The sequence below is a fragment of the Fulmarus glacialis genome, unplaced genomic scaffold (genome assembly GCF_000690835.1).
Source record: "Fulmarus glacialis isolate BGI_N327 unplaced genomic scaffold, ASM69083v1 scaffold1803, whole genome shotgun sequence".
NCBI lineage: Eukaryota > Metazoa > Chordata > Aves > Procellariiformes > Procellariidae > Fulmarus > Fulmarus glacialis.
The window spans coordinates 84,453-101,785 of record NW_009200862.1 but is presented as its reverse complement, the minus strand read 5'-3'; the positions used below and the strand labels follow the sequence as shown (position 1 = coordinate 101,785).

The 17,333-nt window shown below is 35.7% G+C and overlaps 1 protein-coding gene across 2 annotated transcripts in view; it reads right to left on the bottom strand.

Moving 5' to 3' along the window:
• Positions 1 to 17,333, bottom strand: part of BANP (BTG3 associated nuclear protein) — a 138,326-nt gene that overhangs the window by 50,954 nt on the left and 70,039 nt on the right. For both annotated transcript variants that reach the window (XM_009573734.1, XM_009573732.1), the window contains exon 10: positions 17,217 to 17,261. In XM_009573734.1, the coding sequence (XP_009572029.1) occupies positions 17,217 to 17,261 (45 nt within the window). The remainder of the gene's footprint in view (positions 1 to 17,216; positions 17,262 to 17,333) is intronic.

Below are 17,333 nucleotides of genomic sequence, written 5' to 3'. Positions count from 1 at the left end.
TAAAATGTAGGAGAGTAGAGAAAGTCTACTTTTTGACCTAAAAAAAGCAGCTCAAAAAGGCTTCAAAGAACAGGACAAAAATGAAGTTTTTACTTAATCTAATTCTTAAGATAGTGCTATATAATCCTGAGAACAAAAGATCAATGCCTCTTTTTCCACAGGAAAAAAACTCCATAATCAAAATAATTCTAAAGCAACTTTAAATTTACAGCTTACATAAAATACAGTATTCTAGTACCAGAGAAGTCTGTGCAAAAACTGTGTAAGTCAAAGAGCTGGCTTTTGAGAGTATGGGCTTTCAAAAACAAAGGTTCCCTGCTACCTATCACCAATGACTCCAAAATATAAAAATAAGGCCTGTGCTTTTTTAAGGGGATGCATCTAATCCAACCTCATTTAAAAAGGCATCTGGGTCCTCCATTTCATAGAGTTCTCTGTTCAACTCTCATATTTTTGAGGCTACAGTGGAACATTATAGCTTAAAAGATGTTACATCTCTTCCACAATTTAAAACAGAGATCTTAGAAGAAATGTTGCCTTGTGTCCACCAACATATTTGAAGATGAAGGACAAAATTAACACTGAAAAGTCTCAGTAACTGAAGTCCTGGCCACGTTTAGCATCAAAACAAACCCATCAATGCTGCAAACTTTTACATGACAACAAACTACTTTGCTATCCAGACGACATAGGTGCAATTCATGTAACCAAATTCTCTTATACCCATATATATGTGTGTTACATATTTCCTATATATTTTCTAGTGGAGGGAGCACAATTTTCTTTGATCAGTAATAAGGGCTGATCTCAACTATGACACATTCACACTTGAGAAAGTTTCATACCAATGCTTAGGAAGCATGGTTTATGTGTCTGCAAAAATATCCCTGCCAGAATCATCTACGTTGCTGAGGAATGCGAATGTCTCCGGATGCTCCAGAACACCACTCTCTTGTCAACCTTGCCCTATAACTCTTTTTTTACTATTAGATTGTAAAACTTTGTTCACTGAAACAAAGTATTTTTGTTCAACAGTAGATTTCCTTTACAGCATATACAGTCTTTCTGAGAAAGCACACAGCTACCAAATTATGCCTTTAAACGGTTCTTTTAATTCCTCGCAGCATCTATTGGTCAGAGAAAATAATTTTAAGTTTGTTTGTATTTTGTAACTACTGCACTGGCTATGACACCATCATTCCCCAACAGTGTTTCAATAACAGGCTTCACAGAGAGGCATATGGGAACTGTTCCTCCAAATTTTTTCCTTTTTAAAGTAGCTACTCTCAAAACAATTCTCCTCTGAGCTACGGACTCAAATCTTTGCACTGTCCATAACAATTACAGATACGAAGGAAAAAGCATAATTTTAAAGTAATTTTCTCTAAGAATGCATCACAAACTCAACACCACAGCATCGTGCTGAGCATGGTCACCACTGAGAAGTCACCACTGCTATCTTCTGGGGTTTTTAATTCAACTTCTGCAACAGAGCTACGCTGGCTACACGCTTGAGAAAACCTACATAGGTACCTATTCTTAATTTCACAGGAATAAGGACCACATATGTTAGTAAAACGTAACACGGACAACTCTTTTTTAAACATGAGCTCTTGCTGTTTATATAGCCTGGCACGAATCATTCCTTGCAGTAAGATGCTATCAACGAGAAAGCAGATAGTGTCATATGAACCATAAAACTTACTGAACCGTAAAACTAAAGACATCATAGCTTCACAGGAGGCAGCTATCATTATTATTACTGTGCAAGTTCAAACTCTTTAAAAAGATTATTCTAAAGCAGACTGGATTTTTTTATTGTTTCTTAACACTGAAAAGAATTTTTACGTTTATTTTTCCCCTCACAAAAACATTTCATTTTGACATATTTTGGTTTGAATACTGCAAAATGAAGTATTTTTTGTGTGTGTGTTTTTACTCCCATATTTCCCTACTTTTACTGCTTATTATCTTGCAGTTTTTCTCACTGAACCAAATACAGAAAGAACTTTCCAAATCAGGAAAGAGGAAGTCTGGGGAATTTTTAGCGTTTGATTTTTGCACTCAGTTGGGTTGGAAAAAGCAAGGATTTTTATTTCATTCAAACATTTTGCACCAATTTCTGCTTTAATAATAATTACAGTAAAAATGCAAACAGATGACAAATCAATTTATCATTTTAATAAAATGTTTTACTTGAAATGGAAAACGCAATTCTCAACAAATTCAACATTTGGAATTAATATGGCATTTGTATGAATTTAGAAAAAATTCAAAATAAATGTCAGTTCTTGTACTGACATCAAGGTCTGACTAATAAAAAACAAACCAATTAACCGCAGTGGCTGAAGTCTGTGACTTTTAAGTTCTTTTCTTGAACATTAGTGTTTGCAAATGCTCGGAATAAGAGCTGCTGGATGCCATGTGCCATTACAGAATTGGAGCTGGGGAAAAACCACCAACTTGTCAGTTGTGTTTTCCTGGTCTAAGCAAAACAGATTTAAAGAGATACTATTCACTTTCAGGGGATAATTTAAACAGCATTGATTTTCTTTATGAACTATACTTCCCTTTTTTACAATTATGCACTAGTCCGCAGTTAAAAGGATGTGAGTTTTTCATTAAAGAGGAAAAATAAATACAGATTTGTTTGGAAATGTCAATTACTTAAGGAGAGAAACAATGAGGAAGATCAAAATTTCTCTCAGTCAGTCCTGACAAAGTCTGAGAAGTAGGATTCCACTGTTATAATTTTCCAATTTATATAGATTTTAGATAGAGGCTGAAAGGAAAAGCTTTTCTACTTAATATTTCAGGCAGGGAAAAAATTGTAAAACGAACAATAAATACTTATGAAACAATCTGGCTCAGCCTGGTGTAATGGAACAGGAAATAAGACTATGTTAAAAACACGGAATGTCGGTACTTCACTCTGGAAGACGCTGGCTTCCAACACACCACAGAAGTCATCAGCCTTGACCAAAGCTAACAAAGCACTGACTTCGCTAACGGTTCACTATCGCGTGATTGCGCATTGAAAAGTGCTACAGGAAACGAGAGACTGATATTAATGCACTCGTGCTGCTGCTGCTGGCAACGAGATCAAGAGCAGTAATGTTGTCCATTCGGTCAGCTATTTTGCAACATTCTAGGAATTCTTTTATTCCTCTGACTCTGTTAGCTTTGCTACAAGTTTTCACCAGAGCTTTCCAGAAAATCAAGTGATACGGAAGTACTGTATGGTGAGAAGGACACTTAAAATTTAGTGACATTTAACTATGGCTTCTAGCAGTGTCACAAGCTATTAAATTGTTGTGTTATTATTAAAAAAAAAAAAGATACGTTCACAGAAAAAGAGGGCCCAATTCCGAATTCAGATGTTCTGACTCTGTAAGGGTGTCATTCCTTTTTCATTATCCGAGTCAGTATCGATCTATGCTATCGTTAGTGAGACAAAATTCTGCTCTTCTAAAGGTCAGTGACATGTTTTTAAAAAAATCAAGTTTGACAGCAGTCTTCAAATATATTCCACTTTCCTCCCATAATAATGAAAAATACACTATTCAATGTATGAAAAACTAAAGCATCTGTGTATCTTCAATAAAGTAACTCCAGAAAGTCACAGATATTGGTAAGCCAAGACTTGTATTCTTCAAAGCAAGTGATCTGAATTAAATTTTCCCAACGGAAAGGAGCATTTTTAATTAAGACATTTCCAACTGATGTACCTAATAAATGCTCTTATTTAATGATATTTTCTGAAAGAACAGAAGAAAGTGCCCCTGAACAGTTTTATCTACCCATTTCTACGTCAATCATTCAGAATCCTGGATTTCCTCAACTACTACTTACCTACTCCAGGTAACGTACGTGGACTTGAATGAGAATCATCTTAATTTGGAAAGTCTCCATGGAAAAAGGAGCATCTGTTCCTCATGTTTGGGGCTTTTAAGTATATACTTACATAAATGGTCATGCGATGCACTCATGAAACTTATGAGTGATTTTTTGTTGTTGTTAAGAATTCAGTGTTGAACTAAACGGACTCCAAATAATGGTAAAACTGTTAGCATCACTTGGAAAAGAATTAGGCCAATAACAAATGTTTTTGACAGTTCCATTCCCATTTCGCAAGTCTAAGTCATATTTCATTTAATTCGGAACAGATGATTCACTGATCACTCCTTTCTTCAGGTTTCAGATAGCATCTCTCTGACGTACCACTATGGACAATGAAAAATACACACCAAAAAGTGAAATAATTTGGTATTTTACCATACACCTTTGAAGAGCAGCGTCCTGTTCTCTGGTAGTGCACAGATATACAGACAGAATAGTCATTCCTTTAGGAGACTTGCAATCTGAGTTCACACCAAAATGCAACCCATTAGCACACGGCTGTGCGAGACATACACAGAGTGAATATCATAGGCAAAAATTTTATCTTCCTATTGACTTTTGGCATACCTCTGCACGCAACACTGGGACACATTCTCTTTTCTATATGCTTACAACCCATTTCTACCATCTGACGAGGTCTTTTTTATGTATTGACCTATTATAAAACAAACTTACCTTGAAGGAAAACATGATCCCACCACAGTCAACAACAAAAGTCATTGTGCCACTGTTGAAACAATCTCATTCTTTCTCACATTTTTTCTTACAGCTTTTCTTACAGCTTTCTCCTCTCTACACGGACATCTCCTTTGTTCATACTTACAGCATAGAAGATGTCCCGTCCTTGAACTGCACACTATTGTCTTACTACTGTTATTTACGCAAAATGCTTTAACACCTGCCTTCTGCTAAAAGAAAAACTCAAAACCCAAAAATCTCACAACACAGTTCTGGAATTTGAAAGTACTGATCAGTATTATTTCCTTGCTAGCTGTTACATCTACTTATTTACTGGCACCACTGGCATTTTGCCTCTGACTGAATTTGATGCATTACAGCAAATTCTGCAACCCTCAGCATCTTTACTAGTGAAACCCATGAACTGACTCAGTTTTGGAGTCAACACTGTAGTACTAACTCAGAAGCAAAACAGAGCAAGTCTTGGAAACTGTACACAAACTAAGCGTAAGATGGGCTGGATTTGAAGATGGTACTTCTTCTGTGTCACTACCGTGGGACTGCGACACCTCATTTTCAGTGTCATCACGAGCCACCTACAACAAAACAGTTAACTAGAAAATCACACTAACATGATAAATAACTTCATTCTAACACTTCCTCCTGGTGAACTCTGTAACACTTCTGCTGTTTAACACAAATATTTAGCAACATTCCAGAAGCATGGAATGACATATTTCAGGAATAAAAATAGTTGTAAAAAAATGAAGCAATTTATAAAACAGATTCATTCATAGCTCAACCCTGGTTGGAGCCCAGCGTTTCTATCAAAGAAAAAGAGTATCTTTGTGTAAAGCAGTACTGCTTTTTGCTTCCAGACCAGTCAGAAACTGATAGCTCTAGCTGAATAATTGATGGAGCCAGTATACAACAATTAATCCCAGCAGACTGGATCAAATAAAATGAAGCAAGTTTGTAATTTATAAAGTACTTACTCCACACAGAAGATTTTTGTTCACAGAACACTAAAGAAACGGCTAAGGCAAGCTACAGTGGATAATTTTCCAAACATACTTTCCAAATGTTACTCACAGTAATAGAGAGATGTACTTTCAATAAAGTTAATATCTCTCAGCTAATTAAAATAGCATCTGAGATCAGAACTGAAAACTGTGCTGCTGATGTGGGATTTCAATGTCTAAAATAAGCAACAAAGTGGTCATCTTGTAGTTTTTTAATGTATGCGCTTGGAATAGTAAGACACTAACTATTAAAAAATACACGGAACTATATGGCATCCAATATATGTTTTTTCCCGAGTCAGCATACAACTCACAAAATTACGGTCTTTGATCATCCTTCTTCAATTTATTAGATATTTGCTCAGCTAGTTTAAAATATTTTAAGGATTCTGGAAAATTGGACTGAAAATATATTTGAACTATGGAAAGGACTAAATACATAAACAGTAGACGTAAGAGTCAATCAACTGGTCAAATCTCACTATGTTTAACATTATCTTGTTAAAACCCTGAAAACTCTGTATAAATCACACAGGTTTTCTTCTAAAAAGATAAGCTCATTCTTCATTTGCAATCGAGCCACTGTGGTTTAATTTTTAAAAGGGATAGCTTTTGTGACCAAACTTGGCAAAAAGCAATTGTTTTATTGGAGAGGAGGCAAAAAAGGAGAGCCATTTCCCATCTCCACATACTTAAATAAGTCACAAAAGACTTCCGAAGTCATGACCACTGTTTGTGAAATACCACAAAATCCCATTGATCATTTAACCTAAGCAGACAATATGGAAATATGGAAACAGATTTAAGTCATCAAGATTTACTGTTGCGCTTAACATAGTCGAAGGATTAATTATGTTAATGGCCTGAACTTTATACTTGCCATTTAGTAACCTGACAACACATACGCATGCACACACTTATTTTGTTTTTCATCAGGATGAAACAAGATCTCTCCGCGTTGAACAGCTAAGCAATCATCAGGGTCTGCCAGCAGCAAGCAAGTAGTTGGTATCCAGCCAAGGATATTAGCATTATAACGTATCCAGCATCAACCCATCATGCGCATTGACACTCCAATTGTACCAACCATTCCCAAAATCCTTCTTGGGTTGGAATTTGGAATGTGGGACAGTGATTTCTGAACTCACACATGATGCTAGAGGCATCCCTAATATTTAAAGTAACTGAGCATGAACTATTAGAGCATACAAAGTGGAACAGTGCAGCATAAAGACAGGGTTCATATCACATGATGAGAAAAATCATAAATGAAGAGCACTAAAAAAAATAAACAAAACAAAAAAGAAATGATTTCTCTAGATTAGCACAGCAAGATAGCTTTGTGATGACTGCTATTCTACAAGCAGAGATTTTTATTACCAAAACCTCTAATAAGAGACAGCTTAGACCTATGCCTTCTATGAAGGTGGAGAAAATTATTTTTCCTTATATTTAAAAGATTATCACTTCATATCTCATCTCTTCTTATTAAGTTTACAGCAATATTAAAACAAGATTTGGGTGAATAAAGAACATAATATACTCCAAAATAGAGAACATATTCTTTGGAGCATTATAAATGCTCCTGCCTGCTTGAATGGAATTTTAATGGAACAACCCACCCTCTTAGGAGAAAAATAAAAAAAAGATGACAGAAAATATTATCCTTTTCCAAAACCTTCATTAAACAGCCTTGCTTTACAACCACCACAGATCACTCTATGGTCTCTGTCGCTCAGGGACTGTATCAAAGAAAGTACCTATAAGAGATTAACAAATCACCTTTATTAATTCTTTCTATGAGGCAGAACATTTTTACAAATGGAAACAAGTAATCTGGAAAAAAAAAAAATCCTAATCCATATCAGTACTAAAATAATGGCTGATTTTAGTATATCTCTGTACATTTCACTACTTTTGGCCAGCAGGCCTAAGAAAACCAAGTTTGTGATGTGAGAAAGGTAACAGTGCAAAGCTCCGCAGGTCATTGAGAGAGACATTGTATTGGGAACTGGGACTTCTAAAGAGAAGACAAAAATAGTTGCGTGACATAATGTCTAAATCTTGAGAAGAGCTAGGGAAAAACTCTATGTTTAAAACGCAGACATTATATTATGTGCTTACAGCCAAGTATCTGCTGGAATTTACTGTTTGCTCCCAAAACAAATCTTTACCTGCGTCACTGAAATGAAGCATGAAAGCAGGGTCAAATTTGAATCCTCCGTTATTAATGGGAAGCTATTTCTTTATTGTTACACTTTGCCAAAAGCTGAAGTGACCAAAAAAATGCCATAAATGAGAGATTTTGCTGCTGGAGACTTTGTTGACTTTGCCTTCAGCAGAGATTTTTTTTTTTTTTTTTAAAAGTCTATAAAGGTAGGGTGGGTCTCAAATTATAAAAGATAAAAAAACCCACAAGACAAAACACTGTGTGGCTGTTGATGTATGGTAATTAATGATAATTAGTAGATGGGGAAAAAAGTCTTAAACAAGTTGACATGAAAGGCAACTGCAAACTTTCTTACATGTTATCTCTTAGGTGGTATACGAAGATCCTGGGTGAGACAAAGCATTATCACAATAAAATTAGAGGCATCACAATTACAGCTGCCCACAAGACAAGATCGAGGACTTCACATAAAAAAGCAGAGCAAATGCCAGCAAATGACAATCATGAAGTGGCTGATGAGGAATTCAAAAGAAAGTTGAGCATTTTTCAAGAAGCACTATGGACTGAAGATGCTTGTCCTTTTACCAAATGGTAAAACAAAAATGGCTTTATAAGTCTCAGACCAGTACTATGGACCCAACGAGTGTTAGTGAACTTCAGTGGAGACAGAGAGCAGAGGGTAGACGTGCCCGTGATTTCCTAAGTTCACATTTTAAACGAGGTGCTGAAGTGCAGATTAACAACAACAATTAATGACCTTTGATAGACTACCACACATAAATATCTACACTCCAAACCTTAGGCACACTAAAACGACTTAATATTTGCTTTATCTCCAAAGTAGCAATTCATTTCTTCCACTCCTGATAAACTCAGTTAAGCCTGTTTCTTTCTTCCTTGTTTCCTTCCTTTCCCACATGTAAAATCTATTTTATCTGAAAAGCACCATAAACTACTCTTTCCACCCTCTATTACACTTACATGAAAACTTCACCAGACATCAGATCAGTTCATTTGTGCATTAAGGGCACAAATGTATAACAGTTACTGCTTGTGCCATCCCACACTTACACAAAGATGTTGCCTTTTATTTCATCATCGTGTAAAGGCTGCTTTAAAGTTGAGAGAAGAAAATGCAAAAACACTTGCTAATTTTGCAAAGAGTCTTTTAATCAGTCCCTACTCAAGGTTATTAAAAGAAACCAAGTTAACCCAGCATTCAGGATCAGCAACCGGCCAATGATTCTTCGCAATAGCTGGAGATATCACAAAGAAAGTAAATTCATCTAAGCTATTATTTTTTCTTAGCAGCATGGCATTTAGATAGCTAATTTTAGTTAAGTATTTAAAAGGCTGGGAAATGGTGCCACTACTACTTCATACAACCAAACAAAAACCCCTAAAAAGCAGTTGTACATTTTCTGCGTGTACCAGGGCAAGGAGTCATTTTGTCTTGTCTGTTCTTCTGCCGATTTCATGTAAACTTAAATAACATATGGAAAAGAGGCAGAGGGTCTAGAAGTCCCTGCTAAGCACTCTGAAAATGGGGAAATATTATTCATCATGATGAATGAAATAACGTCAAATTTCAAGAGGACTAAACTACTTGAAAGGAGTGCCAACGTATACCTGCTACATCTTGGAATAGAAAATGTAGTAATAAACATGTCTTAGAGTGGAAAATGTTGAAATACTGATGGCAGTCAAGTGTAACAATTACTACATTTGAGAATGGGCCATGCTGCTGGAAGAAAGTTTTTCCTCTTGACCCAGTTCAGGATACTGTTCTTGGGGATGTATCAGACATGGACATAGCCCGTTTTCTCCATAAAATAAAGCAATATCTTCTGGCACAAAACAGTGCAGAAAGAAAAATAAGTGCAGCCAGTTTGTAAATGAAACTTATGACCCAAAAATGTCTGCAGGGATGTGATACCGCTGACTCTCTGGCACAAACGATTTTTTTACTGCCTTCCCAGCAGCATGCACCATAAATGAGTAAGAAGATGGAGACAGCACAATGGAAAGTAAAACAACTTAAATCTCAACAAGGTGAAGGAGAAGACTTGTATAAATAGCAGCAACTAGGTATCCTTTTTTGTACATTGCTCAAAATTTGCCAGGGTCATCCCTCCCACCCCCTTTTACACAAATCTTAGTTTAAGAAAAAAGTTACAATGCATCTTTAAGCAATAAAAAAAAAAAAAAAGCCCCTTATTAATCGCTTGTTAAGTAACAGAAGATTAAAAAATGTGCTAACAAAATATTCAGGTTTTCCACTCTTTAAAGAAAACAAAGAAAATATTTTACACATTTTGAAATTTAAAACTTGAAGAATAAAAGTTGAAGCTACTTTTCCATCATGGTGGCTTTCAATATCTGCTACAGCTTTTTATACTGACTAGTGAATTTACTCATCGAATAACTCATTTCTGAAATTTCACGTAATTAACAGGGACAGAAGTGCCATTAGGCACAAAGAACCAGTACATATTCTCATTGTTATAAAAAAGCGCATTCACTTTCAGGCTCTCCAAGACAGCTGAAAGGCAGAAGGATCCCCCAACTAGTGGCACAGACATAGAAAGAAATGGTCCTGTCACATTAACTGCATTAGAATTTAAGTCTTAACAAAACAATACAGAATCCCTGAATTTGCAACACAGCTGTTTTTCACAAATGTTAACTCATTTATAGAGCAATGCCTGCTGACTTTCAATGAGCTTCTAAATCCCTCATTTTCCCCAAAAGTGGGTAAATTATGTTATGTAGTAAAAAACATATGGCATTTTCAATTAATATCAGAATCAGTTTTGTATTCTGTAACTACCGGGAATGTATTTTCCCATCAATATCTCTTAAGTAGCAGTTCGCCTTCTGTGGTTTTTTCCCTATTTTGTTATGTTTTGTTGACTGCCATTGAAGGACTGTATTTTCCCTGAGCACTGTCTCCTCATATTGGGGTAGAAGAATTCTGTTGTTTATCATCAAATATAATAACCTGGAGTAAAAAATTTGCACAGATTTGTTTCAGGAATCTTACACAGAATGATGACAACAAGGACCACTGGAGATCAGCTGCTATCCTACTGGACAGTGTCTTACCCTGCTTTACAATTCAAAGTAGGTGCAAACCTTCTACAACCACATTTTAAATTCTGCAGTTAAACTACACCTAACATAGTTTATTACAGCTACCTTTTTAGTTACCCATACTTAGGAACACAAAAATGTTAATTTTTCTAGAGATATTTTGTATGTTACTGATCACCTAAGTAGTAGGGTTTTTTTCCCCAAGTTTTTTTTTTAAATCCATACACATTTGTAAGTTTTAATACACTTACTGCTTTAAAATTAAATTTCTCAAACTTAATTTGCTAAAATACTACTTTCTCTAGCAAACTAAGATTTCAGAACTAAAAAATATGGGGAGTGGTTTTGATGATCTACTTTGAGGAACAGTCAAAGTAGAGAACACCTCTTCTATGGAATGCCAAATCAAAGAGTGTATGTGCACAAAGGACTATCTTCAAGTACAAAAAAAGAAAAATCTTGTAATTAAAATGCTCACACTTAAGTATTTTAAGCAATCTTACTTTATCCATAAATACATTATGCTTCTACGTGAAATTTGCATAAAGCACATTTTGATTCAAAATTATTCTCTTCATTTTTGCTCCTAGAAATAGAGCAGACCTGCAAGACTTTAGTACAACCTATTACTGAAGAAGTATCAGTTAGAAATAATTTTTTTTTTTTTCAAAACCATACAAGCAGTTTTTAAGTTCCAGCTGTACTATATTGGCTTTTTAATTTTGTTGTTTTTCTTCTAACAATCCTGTTTGTTTCTCCGTGCATATTATTCAAAGCAGATGTGCTGAAACAAGAAAAAGCCTTTTCAATCTACTATAACAGCTGGCGCAGAAGTTAAGGTCTTCCTCCTTTCTCTCGTTTGCACACAAGCACACACGCGTGCACACACAGACCCTATGTCAGCAATGCATGCAGAAAGACTCACGCTGTGAACGTGTCTCTGTCCCCACGGTACGACAGTTTACAAGGTTGATATCGGAGCAGCATATTTCTTGCACTTCAAATTTTCTCCTCATTTCTTCAAGCTTTCATGAGAAAGTAACTGACAATCATCTTAATACTACTGCCCTCTACTGCTTAAAAATTAGGGACAGGAAAAGAACTCCTACATTGTATTCATTCCTGACTGAGGGACTTGAATAAAGAATTTTAGTAATTTTAAATCTAGAACTTTTTATTTAGATGCATTCTATGAAAACTAAGAACTGTGGAAGATGGTTCTTTCCTCTGTTTTGGATATTATCATTATTATAATTATCATTATTATTATTATTAAAGTTGTTAATATTGATAGAACCTGCAGTATCTATTCCAAAGGCTTAGTAAAGGCAATTAAAATGCATATTCAGAAAATATATTAAACAGTTTCTTTCCCAATAAAATGACATCTGCAAAATGCATAAAAGTGAGCAGAAGCTGAGTTAATATGTCAACACGTTTTTGTTTAACTAAAAATCATGCTTGAGTTACGGATTAAATTGGACTTCAAAAAAATGTGGTGCCCTCACTGAAAAGAAAGGTGTGAATATCTCAATAATGATCAGGGAGATAAACAGAGATACAAAAACTAGATGTTAAAAGAGTTGGTTTAAGACTGTCCCATAGGTTTGTAAATAATTTCCTCCACAAACATACCTGTTTTCATTTCAGTTTCATCCAGTCATAAGCAAGATTCACTGGATATTATGTGGAATTACTAGAATAGGGTTTTTTTCCCCTGAACATTTGGAACCATTTCTCCCCTTTTCCATTCCTCTAAGATTTAACAGCTTGCCCTTCACTTCAGACTACAGCAGAGTACAGAAATAGGACAGATGTTTCAAACATAGGTGATGAGGTCATATCTCCTTCTGAGCTGTATTACAGGGTGTACTATGTGTATTGAAAACAGATCTGAACGAGACATCAGATTCATACTCCTCCTGAGGACATTAAAGACACACTCTCACTGATCTATTTCTCATACACGTCTATATTCTAACCTTTCAGGCCCAACAGCAGCTAGCTGCTACTTCGCAGCACTGAAGTCTGCCATATTTTCTCCATCACTACGGCAATTTTCCAAGAATATCTCTTCTGATCACGGATTTACATACTCTCATACGATTCTTACACATATGAGGATGCTTTTCTAAAGCTTACTTGGTGAGCTACCTCCACAGCCCTGTATCTGAACTCTCCTAGACCTCAGAGATGCCATAAAGCCCATAGCAGCAAGGTCAGAGTAGAAGTTCAAAAAAAGATAATGCAATTACTGCTCCATACAAATATCTCATTGAGCAGCAGAAAAATGTGTTATTAATGTGATTCCCACTCTCTCTACATATACGTAACTGAACAGTTATGGATGGGTCTCCCGCACCTCTTTGATTACAAACTTATCTGGAAGACACTGTGTCTACAACTATGTAAGATGCCAAGTTTCTTTTTGAAAAATGTAATGTAGCAGAAGCAATTCTGCATGTTTATTTCATATGCACACAGTTAAGACGACTGATACTACAAAAGCAATTTACACTGGCTAGCTTTTTTCTGCTAAACCTATCATACATGCTGTTTGTTCTGGATTCTCCCACTTCTTCTAACTTACCTACAGATACTAAGTGAACTAAATACTGCTAAGTCTTACTAATTTTTTGTTCATTGAGCAGAACAAATTGTCAGCTCTCCAGGAATACGTATGATCATACTTCAGACTTTGAAGTGCATTAACTTTTTAATTTAAGACCTAAGGCTATTAGTTGAAGACCATTTGCCTGGTGTCATTTTAATTATTTTCTAAATTGGAGAAATGCTGGCTGAGAGGATGTACAAAATGGAATGTCTAAAATGCAGAATCAAGAATGTCAAACTACTGAAATTGTCCTGTTCTGCCTCTTTATACCCCACGTATATTTCTGAACACTGTGGCACTACGTCAGCATGTTTCGTGCAGGACACACATTGAACACCTCCTGGGATGCAGAACGCTGAAGCTCAAAGGAAGAAAAGGATGGAGTCAGAGAGAAAGGAGGGCAGGTAATCAGAGGAAAGAAAGAGACAAATTAGAAAACTTCTGGTAATTCATAAGTATAAAATGCAGAGACCAAAAAAATTCCCACTGGTCCACGGCTTCCAGTGTTAGTTAATACAAAGGCTAATTATTTTTGCAGTTTGGTATTTTATTAAACGTGCACTGAAATATGAAACTTTCAGCTAATAAAACACATGTGTAGGTAGAAAGCGTTCTTTTTGGCATGATTTCATTAGTTCCATGAACGATGATGCCAGAAAAATAAGATCTAAATTCAGTGCAACTACCAGGACAGACAATTCAAGAGGGGGGGGAAAGTTAAAATCAACAACTGGCAGCATTATGCAGAGAAGTTAGTATTTATTACTAGTATTACGAGGCTTAAAATGTATCTATCACCCTGGAAATTTTACTGATAAAATTTCACAGTAGGTTTATGCTATTTTTTGCTTTAGTTCATATGAAGTTAACAACTCCATGCTTTGCAGCCCCAGCTTCTTGTAAACCGTTTACTTGTGATTCTGAGTTAAAGTCTGCATCAGGCAGCAGTACTAAACCTCACCTGAACAGAGAGAATACCTAGCATCTGTTAAGCGTACAGTAATATGTAGAAAACAGCAGCATGAGATGAATTTTCAAAGGGAATATTTAGTAGCCAAGCTAAGACCTAGTACCATTAGTAAGTATATACTAGTGAGCTAAGAATATTCAATAACTGAAGTCTCAGAAGTGCCACATTATTCACTTTCCTTATTATCAATATTCTTCAGTGTCCCTTGGCAGCATGCATTAGAGTTCAAAACATGGAAGAAACAGCCACTTTCCTGAAAAGTAATGGACAGGTGGGAAAACCACAGAAGTCTCTTTGATCACAGGTCATGTACACATGATTGCAAGCTACTGGATTGTTATGACTTACATTACCATTGAACCATATCGTATGACAGGTTTTTGTGCTCTTAGCCCACTACAAATGCCAAGGAAAATGTGTTACTTTCAACTTCCATTCTTAAACCACAATTTAGTTTAACTCATTTTCCTTTGCAATTTTTATGAGCTAATAGCTCAAAAAATGGTCGCTTAACACAGATCAGCTGATGGGCAGAAGCCAGTTGAGCCACAGACCTCCTCTCTACCCCCTCACATAACACACACAGAACTGTTGCAAGGAATCATGTGAGTGCTACTGATCCATTTTAGTGCAAAACAGGCCCACATGGCTTAAACTGCTGATGAAGGTTTCAATATCTAATGCAGAATGGAGATAAAAATCCCCTAAATATTTGCTTGCTCCTATTTTTTGGTCCACTGGAAAATAGTTAAGAAGCAAATACTTTTGGAAGAGCTTCAGGGTTCCCGTGAATTTGCACAGATCCCAGCTGAAGTGTGACAACACCTGGCTGTTGATTCTCAGGACACAACAGTCACTCTTTTGCACCAAAATGCAGCTGAGTGCATGAAGAAAAAAAACCCAAGCATTTCACCATTTATTTTCAAGGAAAGTTTAAAAGCAGGGCCCAGAGTATAGCTAGTTAAAAACCCAAAAACTAGACGCTAAACGGACTTGCTACATATACACATACAGCCACAACCACTCATACAGAACCAAGATTATCCCAATGAAAATATGACATGCTCTGTAATAGTACAGATGCCGTTATATAGATAAGCTGATGTTGATTTCAACAAAACAACAAAAAAATCAATTAAATCATGTTTCCCTATCTTGCGTGTGCTCTCACACACTTCAGCAAACATGTATCATGTATCCATATATATGCACAGACACATGTACACACACATTTACAAGCACATACTTTTAAAACACCTTTCTAATGCGTAGCCTTATTCTGCATGTACTAATACAACTGCTCAGATGATCAGCAAGACTCCACTTATAGACATTTAGAGTTTGGAAGTTTTTTTACTACACTAGAGTTTACAGTTTTTTACTCCATGACTATTTTAGCATGAGACACGGCTGAATGCTACTGATGTATGAAAGAACTCACCTCTCCCTGCCTAACATAGGGTGTTTCAGGAAAATATGGTCATCCAAGCATTTGCCTTAAAAACAGCATGAACTTGCAACAACGTTTTAAACTATATATTTTGGTTCTATTTAAGAAAGAGAGATGCAATTTGTGGAATACTTATTATGAATAGATATTTCAAGGGGAAAAATAATGGTACTAGGCTATAATTAAAAAAAAGCAACTTAATCTACATGCCACTTTTGGAGAGACATAATGCCATGCAATATTAGTCTTTTAAGAAGATGTAATTTGGACAGCAGTATTTCACAAAGAAGGAAAAAAGAACAGTAAGTACTAAAACAAAGGTTCTGACACGTCTCAAAAAAATCACCTTTCCTAGTCTCACTTCTGCAAAAGTACTTCTGATTAACGTCTCAGTAAAGAACACTTAAAGTGGGGTTTTTATTTTTATTTTCTAAATACAAGTTAGATTGCTTTCCCACACAAATACTGTATGTGGTCAAAAGTTCAGGGTACTGATAGCTTCTCAAAGCCTTTGAGAACCTTCATGATCTGAGCCTTTTCAATTCACAGCAGTATTCAAGTTCTAGCCATATGTCTCACAACTTATTAATATTCAACAGGAACAAAAAAAATTCATAACACATTTATTCAAGTGGCCTGGCTAGAAAGCTTCTTACAGGAATATTTTTGTGCTGTGGATATTTTAATATAGCTCAACATTTAGTAAATTGTGTCTGAGATCAAATGTTAGCAATTTTGCTGACACCTGACATGGAAATTCTGCTAATTTAATCATTTATTGACTCATCACTCAAAGTAAAAGCTGCTTTTTCTTACCTCATGTATGCATAAGCACCTAATAAAGCCATCTTATCAAAAAGAACAAAAGCAGATGTGAAAGATCTGTTTCTCCCAAGACAACCATATAATGAAAAAATAGCTGCTTAAACCTCAGCAATAAATGTTCTTAGGTTTGCATTGACTGCAGTCCACATCTGGCCATAGTGACAGTTGATAACAGAGAAAAGAACACGCTGTACACAATATAATCAATCCAGTTAGTAAATGTAAAAGTCAAGAGGCCAAAGACAAAAAGGTATAAAACACAGGGATAAAGTATCTTGCAGAAGTAATGAAATAAGCTTGGTCAAGCACTTTGAGTTCATTGACAAAATACTTAGCTTACATTTTATCGTTTTGCAAGGTGTTTATTTAAACAGAAAGACCAGAACAGATTTTGCTCTTTAAAACAGCCACTAATAATGTGAGATCATTCCAACTGCAACATTAATTTTAAAGACCAAAATCAAATGCTCTTTAAAAGTCAGTTCTGTTCCTACCTGCCCATCTTGACCCACATGAACTTGATGTATCTGCAGGTTTCCCTGTAAAATAAAAGCATTGACAATAAACACAACTTTGGAATTTAAAAAGTTGCTCTGTCCTGAAAAAGGCCT